The sequence below is a fragment of the Lupinus angustifolius genome, chromosome LG20 (genome assembly GCF_001865875.1).
Source record: "Lupinus angustifolius cultivar Tanjil chromosome LG20, LupAngTanjil_v1.0, whole genome shotgun sequence".
NCBI classification, from domain to species: Eukaryota; Viridiplantae; Streptophyta; class Magnoliopsida; order Fabales; family Fabaceae; genus Lupinus; species Lupinus angustifolius.
Genome location: NC_032028.1, coordinates 7,222,589 through 7,232,975, shown reverse-complemented (window position 1 = coordinate 7,232,975; position 10,387 = coordinate 7,222,589). Strand labels below are relative to the sequence as shown.

Genomic DNA, 10,387 nt, shown 5'->3' with positions numbered 1-10,387 from the left:
CCTTGAACCTGCACTCAGATGCAAAGTGACCAAAATTCTTGCAATTAAAGCATTGAATTTTCTTCTTATCAAACTTCTTCTTGTTTCTCTTTGACATCTGGTCTTGTCCACTACCTTTGTTTCCAGAGAATGAGTTTGAGTTTGAGTCCTGCCTAGTTCCTTCATAGCTCCTTCCTTTTTCAGATCTCCATTTGTTCTTAAATCTCTTTGTGAGATTTCCTTGATTGAATGGCCTTCTGCTTGTTTGAGCTTGGAGAGCTTGTTCAGAGTTTCTCTCTGAGCTTCTTTCTTTGATCCTTTGTTCATGTGCCTCTATAGTGCTTTGCAATTCTTCAATCTTGAACACCTCAAGATCCTTAGACTCCTCTATGGCAACAACCACATGATCAAACTTGAGATTTAAGGTCCTCAACACCTTTTCAACTACCAATTGATCCCTCATTGCTTCACCACATCCCTTCATCAGATTTGTGAGTGATCTGATTTTGGTGAAGTACTCTCCAATTGTGTCACCATCTCTCATTTGCAGTAATTCGCATTCTCTCCTCAAGGTTTGGAGCTTTACCTTCTTTACCTTCTCTGCACCAGCATAGCACTTTTCAAGGTTGTCCCAAGCTTCTTTTGCTGTTTTTGCATTGGAAATCTTCTCAAAGTTCGATTTATCCACACACTGATGAATCATGAACAGAGCTTTACAATCTCTCTTTTTGCAATCTCTGTGAACAAGTCTCTGAGCCTCAGTTGCATCCTCACCCACTGATTGATAGCCTTCTTGAATTATATCAAGCACTTCTTGATAGCCAAACAAGACCTTCATCTGTATGCACCATCTTTCATAGTTCTTGCTGTCCAGAATGGGTAATGTCATTGTAAAACCACTATTTGTAGCCATGGATGAACTGATAGGTGTCCCTTTTCCCACTGATCCAGGAATCGAAAAAAAATTCACTTAAGGCAAAGCTCTTGATACCACTGTTGTTTACTATACTTTGCAAACTCAAAGAAGAAGAAAAGGTTGTGCACGAGCAGAAAGAAGAAGAATCAGATTTGAAGAATAAGAAGAGTAAAGAACTATTGGTAAATAATGTAGAGAAAGAGATGAGAGGTAAGTCTAGTCTTTTTGTATTGCATCAATTGCTATATCAATTACAAAACAAACACTTCTATTTATAGCATCAACCAACTAACTACTTACTATAAACAGAAAGTATACACCAACTAGATTAACTAACTAAACTGAATTACAAAAAGTATCACCAACAGTTCAAAGTACCAAATTTAACATCATTCACTCATCCATCCAACTCCATCCCATTTTCATCCTTATATTCATATAAAATATAAGAGATAGATTCTTAGATCTAATATAATTAAAGAAGAAAAAATAGAGAGATTGAGGGAGAAATACCTAATCAGATTATATTTGATCGAAATGATACATATCCTAATACTTTTCACTACCAATCTAAATCATTTGTTGTTATGAGCTAGAAGATTGTGAGCATCTCAAAGTTTGAACTTTTTTACTATGCTGAATGAAAGTATCGCAAATTTTGAAAGTAGTTTTATCTAACTCTTAAGTAGCTTTATTTTCTTTCTAAAGTAAAATTCTCAGTGATTTCTGGGTAATACAGACAATTGTTCACACATTACTCTAGGATTGATATACATCATAGAGTATGCGTTATAAGATTCTCATTAAAAACATCATTGTACATTGAACAAAAAAAAACCTAATAAAGAAATATCACTATTCAAAATTCTAAAAAAAAGAACCAATAATAAAATTTCTTATATCAAAAATCATTAAGTTTTCAAAATCTAGTGCAAAAATTTATTAAATTATTTTCTTATATCAATACACTTGTTTTCTGTGTTGTATTTTTTTGAAAGGTCTTTATAATAAGTTTGTATTTTAAATTGAACAAGTAACAATGTATTTATTGTGAAGAAGATCTTAGCTCCTGACCTTGACATGGTTTTGATGAAGACACTAATATCACCAAAAAGAAGAAAATGAAGAATATTTGACAATGAAGATTCAAGCTTCAAGATATTCAAGACTTTTAGTCTAAGTCTAAAATAAGTATTTCTATCATATACTCTTAATTATACAATAGTAGTAATGCTCAAACTATTTTTAAAAAAAAATTGAAACACTTTAAAATACTTAAAACAATTTTCAAAAATAGTGTGTAATGGGTTACTTCATCTAAGTAACAGGTTACGAGTGTCAGAAAAGAGTTATCCAACTTAAAACTGATCAGAGTAATTCATTACTGTCTTTGAGTAACAGATTATCAGTGTTATTAAAGTTGAGTAACCGATTACTCAACTTGTTGTAGTCAATTACTCTAATTCGAAAATAAATGATCAGTGGACAAAACATTTGAGTAATCGATTACTCAATGCTGTAATCAATTACTGAGAGATGTTGCATCATATTTTCAAATTCAAAGTGAATGAGTTTCAACCTAAAAGACATGGTTTCATTCCAATCAATTCCTATCCTTTCAAAGAGACATTTTGGCTGATTGGAAAGCCTATATAAAGTTATTAAAACTCACAATCACAACACACAACATATATACAACTCTCATACAAATTTCAAAAACTCTTACACATATTCTGAAATTATTTTCTGCACTTTTGGCAACAAGTTCTTAAATTTTCAAAGTTGATTTTTCTGAAGTTGCTTAAAGTGAAAGTGTTTCAAGTTTACAAACTTATAAAGAGCAGTATTACTTAGTATACAAAAGAGTTATTAGATTGCAAGTGATATTATATTTAATACTTGTAAAGGCAATTCAAGTCACTGTTGTAATTCTCCATTCATTGAAAATACTTTCTTTCACGGAGTGTGATAAGAAAAGGGATAAAGTTACTTGTAAATGTGTTTTCCAAGGTGATAAGTATTAGTGAGTGTGTAAGATACATAGAAGTCTCAGGGTGATATATTATAATTACAACTCATAATATTTAGTGGAAAATCTCTTGTGCTGCAAGAATACTAGACGTAGCTTTCGGTGGACAAGAATATGAATCGGTATAAAATTTCAGTGTACTCTCTTCTCTCTTTATTTCTTCAGTTATTTTCTGCAAATTATTTCTACTGCTCTTAACTCTTGATATTGCAAAGAAAGTAACCATAATTTTTAAGTCAACTAATTTATTCACTGTTAGTTGCAATCTCAGTTTTATATTTATCTCAATATATTTTAGCAGGTAAAACCTTTGAGCACTTTACCAAACCAAGGGTGATTCTACTTATATATGTTTACTTTACAGACAAATTACTTCACATGGGTAGCACACTAAATAAATAAAAGTGGCAGTTTTGACTTTTTAAAGTTATTTTATGCACAATTTTTAAATGAATATTGTATATTCTTGATTTGCTAACCAATAATCTTGGAGCACTTGTATTGTGTATCTTAGTTTAGATATTATATTTATTTTAATTTTTTTTCTTGAACTCAAACATTACCTTATTTTTTCTCCTTTCAAACACACGGTAGGTGAGTCAATATAGCTTTCTGCAACCTGCTTTAAAAGTTATTTACATTTAAAAAAGTTTATAGATCATTTTACAAAAAAAAATTATTTTCTATTCTTTTTAATTAAACCATCAATTTGGTTGTTCAGTAATAAAGGTAAGAATATATCTGGTTTTGAAAGAAAAAAAGATAAAAATAATATTATATTTCAAAGAAAAAGTATATTCTTAAACTAAAAAAAATGAGAAAGTTATTTTATTATTAAAAATAAGTAACAATGATGCTGACGATGTTTTCTAAAATGAGTTACACCCAATTTGTTAGACAGGCCGACTAATGTCATGTGCATTGTATAGATTTGAAATAAAGTTATAAACTGTTGGACAAATTATTACATGGTCAAATATTAATATTCACATTTATATTTATAGCATTGATTTAAAGTATACTCATTTAATCTTAAATCATTAATGTGTGGAGACTTTTGGAACGATTATTCATGTTAGATATAATACTTTCTTCATATTTTAGTTAATGAGATTTTGGTTTCTTTTCACATTTCCTATTCAATAGTTAATTGTAATGAGAATTATTGCTATATGGTCTCAATTTTACCCCTCTTTGGTACTTCAAATGTGTTGTTAAAAAAATTGGTAATTTAGATTTGACAAAGATGAATAACCAATAAAATCATATAAGAAACTTTAAATACCTTTTGAGATGTATGTAGTTACCTAAACTACTATTTCTACTTACCAACAAGCTTTAAATTGTCTATTATCTTTCTGCATACTGCTCTGAAAAGCTTTAGTTATCTTTGGACATCTACCGAAGTTGGCATGGCCTAATAATTCAGAGAAAGGAAGGCCAAAATATCCTTGTGGAAGGGCCACATTTTAATGTTTTTGTGGTTTTTTTATTGGCACTGTTTTCGTGGTTAATAAAAGATCTTATTTAAGAGTCATTTCAATTGGTATAGCGACATAATATTAAGTGTGAGAGTTCAAATTCCGACTTATGCGCTCACCCTCCCCCTTTAAAAAAGATCATACCTTACCAGCATAGAAAACAATAAAACTATTTTTATAACTAAAAAATATTGATTTGAGGCCAAAACAGAACATGTTTTTTATCATAAATAATAATAATATTATGGTTAGTTTCTACTTGTGGATGCTAAATCAGTTTGGCATCATAATCAAAATGCTAGCATAGATTTGCTATGTATTTTTCCTGCATAATCACCAAAGAAACAATAAGGGGTGATAGATATGAAATCCTCATAAAACAAAATAAGAGATCCTATGTTACTATTTTCCTGTCTCTGGACCAAATATTGAAAGCTACTAAAAATCACAGGTACATACCACACATGCTATTTAAACAACCAATGTGTGCTTTGGTATGTGGTGATTATAGTAAACAGAAAGTTTTCAAAGTTCTTTCAAAAAAACATGTCAGGGTAATTTATGATCTCTCTCAACTCAAGCTTTTAGTCCATATGAAAGGACCATAACAAAATCCTTAGCTGAGCTTCCAACAAATGTATGAATCTTCTCATCCTTTGGCATTGTTTGCAACCATAACTCTACTAAGTTTTGTAGTTTCCATGAAGATAAAACTGGCTGACCCCATAGTAAGATCTCCACCTATAAGAGAGTCCAATCATAAAAATAATCAGCTTCTCAGAAATGGAAACACTTGTGGCAAGAGAGTAAACCAAATTACCTCAGCATCACTAGGAAGACCGAGCTTCTTGACGATATACTTTTCGATGTAAGAGACAGGTAAACTACCATCCCTATGATAATTTGAAGATTAATAAGTTGTCAGTATATCAGGTATATGCAAGACAAGAAAGACAAATCCAACAGTCATTACAGTTGAGTAATCTGTGTTTTTTAACAAGAGACAAATCCAAATGTTATTATGATGAATTATTGTTTCATTCCAATCTTTTATCAACTCTAGAATATCAATTAAATGCATACTATCCAGATGTGAGTTACTTGTAGCAATTAAATGAGTAAAGAGAGATTAAATGAATGGCATTGCTTAGTGACTTAATTAACCGCTTACAGAAGTAAACATTGTTCCTAAACTGTAGAATACTAATTATGTTCATGTTTCCCTATATACTATTTCTAGAAATTTCATTGCTTAGTTTTAAGTGTACTAATGACTGATACAAACAAGAGCTATATATCTGTTGTGTTGGGAATGTGAGATTTCACAGAATCTATACTAGGATTCAGAACACCTATACATTATTAATTTAAATTGCATACCTCTTAAAAGACACACTGATAATAGAAACCTCATTGATTTTTAAGCAGAAGGGTGATATAAATGATAACAATATGATATAACACACACACAAGCACATATCTAGAACTAGCAGTGCCAGAAGAAGGCTTTAAGCATACAAAGATGAATATGCAAAAACAGCTATTTAAAGAAACATGAACCAGATAAACAATTACTTATAGCATGATATGTTCATTTCAAGCACAGAGAATTAAAGGAATGAGAAAAAATCATTAACTTATAGCACAAAAAGGGAACATAAAACTCACTTGACTCTAATGAAGCGGGTAGATATTTGAGGCAATCTTGCACCTACTTCCCTGTATCCAGGAATTCAAGTTCAACGTTTAAAACAAATGATAAATTTCAAGAGACCAATTTTAAATAAACCACGAAATGCGATCCTACTTGTCTTCGGAAGCAACCAAGGAGAGCCAGACTGGACCACTACATATTTTTTCGTTTTTACCGCTTGAACCATTCACAGGTTGAGATGGAAGGTTCCCAAATTTGTTGTTGCTTGAACCAATCACTGGTGCTGGCACTGGAAAATTCAAGTCCCCGGAGAATTTGATTGTTCTTTCTTGAGTGCCCTGCAACCTTTTAAGTTTGGCAGAACTTGACTCTTTCTTTTCACCAGTGTGACTATGTTTCTTAACTTGAACCTTAGGCCCCTGAGAATCATTGTCACTAGAGTATATAGGAACAGAAATCACAGCAACTTCTTTCATAGGAGACATATTACTTGACTTATTTCTTCTTACAGCTTCCACCAAGGAAGTTAATGGCTCAGACATATCAAACTTTTCTTTACATAACTCAGAAGTACTCTCACAAGTCTTCTTAGGCACAATTTGTTTCCTGGATTCTGGTTTTGAAGGGTTCTGCAAATAATAGAAAATAATGGTACATAAAAATAGTCATGCATGCACTAAAACATATATGTAAAGATCTTACAAACAAAAAGTGAAGACAAAGAATGAAATTAGTTTCTTCTTTCTTGACATATGCAGTGAAACAATAGAAAGTATATTTACATAAAGGATTAAGAGAGAAGAAGCATAAAAAGAATAGAGGTTAAAAAAGCTTTTCTTCCTTTACCTGAACTCTTGTTTTGGAAGTTCCATTTGACTGGGAATGACCATAATCTTCCTTTTCATTTATTGTTACTTTGTCAGGTTGACTAGGATGAGTCGATTCTCTCTGAATAATTTTTTTTCTTGCAGCAACTTTTGCTCTTCTTGCAGATAGAATTGTAGAAACTTCATCCAAAATTTCTATCCCGGGGTGTTTTCCATCATTCCGAATCACTTTATCATGTTCTGCAAAAGAAATATCTGATCTTCTTGGAGTGACAACTTGTTTTGCAGCAGTTTTTGCTTTTCTTGCACTGGCCTTCAGTGACAATAGAGAATCCTCCTTTGTCTTTGTTCGCAAGGTAACCGGAGGCACATTTTCAGGTGCATTGGCATTTTTTCCTTTAGAGGGGAAAATTCTGTCCCTCAAACCTTGTAGTCTGTGATCTGCTCTGCAGTATTCCATGACAATATATAATATCTCATTTGCTCCCAATTTTACTAACAATCTAAAATGTTCAATTTTCACCATATTTCCCCCTTATATCATTCAGAGTCCATTGTGACTCAACAATATTTATGCATGCATAAATTCTATTCATAGTATGACTTAATAGAATTCAGAATAAAGAATGTCATCAAATGAACAATTTACTAACAAAAGCTACTTTTAATCTAAACATGTTAACCCTCTGATTTAACTAAAATATGACAAAATGCTGTTAAAACACCTTACATTGAATCATTAGCTATGTTTTCTTTGAGATATTTGTTAGACACAAATTACCATTTTGCCACACATTATATTGTTGTATAAGTTGTTCATTTGCATAAACATTTGTTGGCCTATCTCTGCATAGTTCTTCTACATTGAAATCAAGTTATTCTTTAGAAGAAATAACTATCACTTACTTTAATTTATCCTGTGGAAGATAACCCCAGTCTGTATTGCATACTGGACAGTGTGTTATTTTCTCATCTGTTATCTTCTTCTCTATGCATTCTCTGCAAACTGTTATTGAACTCAAGATTTAGGCTAACATACATAGAATGAGAAACAGAAAGGTAGATGGAAAAGAAAAACATTGAAAGATATTCATTGCGTAAAAGGATAAGAAAACAAAAGGCTAGGGGGTGGTTAGATGAAGGACAATTAGGCCAAATTTATAGCATAATCCTACACAAGTCTTAGCCACAGATTTTTATTTGACTAAGCAAAAGCACATTATCAAAAAATGCAAGAAACGAAATCAGAAGCAAAAGAGAACACAGTGATGAATATTTCCTATAAATTGACATTTGAAAGACCTTAATCATGTTACAATCTGCTAGAACTGTAATGTTTATCAGTTAATTAATAATTTCTGAATGAAATGAAATGTGCTGCTTGGAATCAACTACATTAGAAGAAATCAGCATTTCAATTCAAACGACTTCGAGGATTCGTCCTGTGGATTGCATGCTGTAGCTAGAAACACAATTGCATAATACTAACAAATTTTCTAGCTAGCACATTATATGTAAATAGTACTAAATAGCAGAAATTTATTGCAAACATGGAGGCAAATTCAAGTTATGATAAAGAATTAAGTATGAAGATAAGTAGACCAAAACATAAATAGTGATAAGGCATTATTACCATTCAAATACACAAAAGCAAAACAAGACACATACCATGAGCTACAATAACCAAAATGAGTTCTCAGCAAAAAAAAATCTAAGAGTTAAGAAGACCACATAATTGAATAAAACAGAACATGAAGCACTTACAAGTATGCAAGCATTCAACCATAGTAGTGGCATTTGTGAACAATTGATTACATAAGAAACATGTCAATGGTGTTGAGACCTTTGCCTTATTTCTCTGTGCCTTCACAATTTCATTTGTCATTGTTCTTACCCTTTTATATCTGACAATGAAACCCAACACACATTGACAGAACAAATAACAAAACACAAGTACCACTACTATTAACTCACGTACCACACATGGTGCATGTTAAACAAAGTGCTTTAAAGAGAGAGAAAAAAAATGCCAACCCACGAGGATCACTAAATAGAAGAAAAAACAAAAGGGTATTTAGAATTGTGCATGAATGATCCTATGATTGGTCAAATTTTGATCTTGGAAAGAAGGGAGAAAACCAAAAAAGTGGGATTCTTGGAGTATCGAACGTGTGTTTGTTGTTCGAGTTTGTTGTTATTTATACCTATAAGACTCAGAAACAACGTAGAGTGGATGAGAATGAATGAATGAATGGAAGTATATATGGTTTGATGTGACTATGTGAGAGAAGAAAAGAAACGGCATGTGTGCTTTGTTTCAAGGAATCACTGGCTTTCTCCGCACAACACAGTATCAAATTATCAACACAACTATTGTTTTTTCTATTTTTTTATGGAATTCTTTTCCTATTCTTAATTCTCTGTTATATATACCTAACTCTAAATAATATAGGACAATTTTATTTTAGTTTCAGTTTGTCACTGTGTTTCAGATGCAATACAAATATTATTATCAACAATTTAATACATAAATTTTAGTTCTATCAATTTTAATTAAATAATAAATGTTTAAATATATTTTTAGTGCAATAAACTAGGGACAATTTGATTTTGGTTCATGTGGAAAAATAATAATGTTATTTGTATAATTGTATCTTATATCCCACTCCCACAACTCCTTTTTAAAAAAAAATGGATTGCCTCACAATTTCTTTTCCAGTTATTTTCAATGTTCTTTAGAGAGAAAATAGTTGTAGGGGCTACTTGCACATATAAGTTGGCAAAATGGGAAATGCTATTGGCCACACTTATATAACATAAAAATTTTGTTCATTTGTTTGTTTTATTCTATCTATTTATTTGTTAAGTTCGTAGATATTTCTACTAGATAATGCAGGTGACCCATGAACACAATTTAAGGAAAAAATAAAAAAATTCAAATAAATTATGTTGCAATTGCTTTTTAATGCCTAAAAATTATAATATAATGAGATTTTTTCAACTTCATATAAAATATCAAAGTTTTTGTTTATTTTTTCTCTCCGACTACTTTATTTAATTTCTTTATTTTATAATATGACTTTTTTATATTTTTTATTATTCAATAATGTCTGCGAGTCATCCGCATATCCGTTAACCCATTTTAAAACGGGCAGGGCATAATATTTTTTCCATTAAGGCATTTTGTGCTTAAATCTTTGAGGGCATAGACAAAATGGGAAACGATCCATTTTGGCATATCTAATTGTACAAATAACATGGTTTATAAAATTTTTTGACAAAATAAATATAAATTATTTATTTGATGTTAGTCACTTTCGTTAGGTGATAATGTTTTTTGTTTTGGCTAATATATTGATGATTGTTAGCAATTGTAAAATATGGACTAGGTGCTATATATATTAATGTTATGAACAAAAGCTTGTGGAAGTGGGTTTTATATAATTACTAAGGTTATGCCAGATCTTACTGCCCTTGTTAATTATTATAGTATTTACAAAT

At 31.0% G+C, this 10,387-nt stretch overlaps 1 protein-coding gene across 1 annotated transcript; it reads right to left on the bottom strand.

Annotated features, from left to right (window-relative positions):
* On the bottom strand, positions 4,763 to 9,151 carry LOC109335682 (E3 ubiquitin protein ligase DRIP2-like). Its single transcript, XM_019571838.1, has 7 exons — positions 8,651 to 9,151; positions 7,793 to 7,892; positions 6,906 to 7,332; positions 6,213 to 6,688; positions 6,074 to 6,124; positions 5,226 to 5,298; positions 4,763 to 5,146 (listed from the first exon to the last, which is right to left on the bottom strand). The coding sequence occupies exons 1-7, from the start codon at positions 8,769 to 8,771 to the stop codon at positions 4,982 to 4,984; spliced, it is 1,413 nt and encodes a 470-aa protein (XP_019427383.1). The 5' UTR covers positions 8,772 to 9,151; the 3' UTR covers positions 4,763 to 4,981.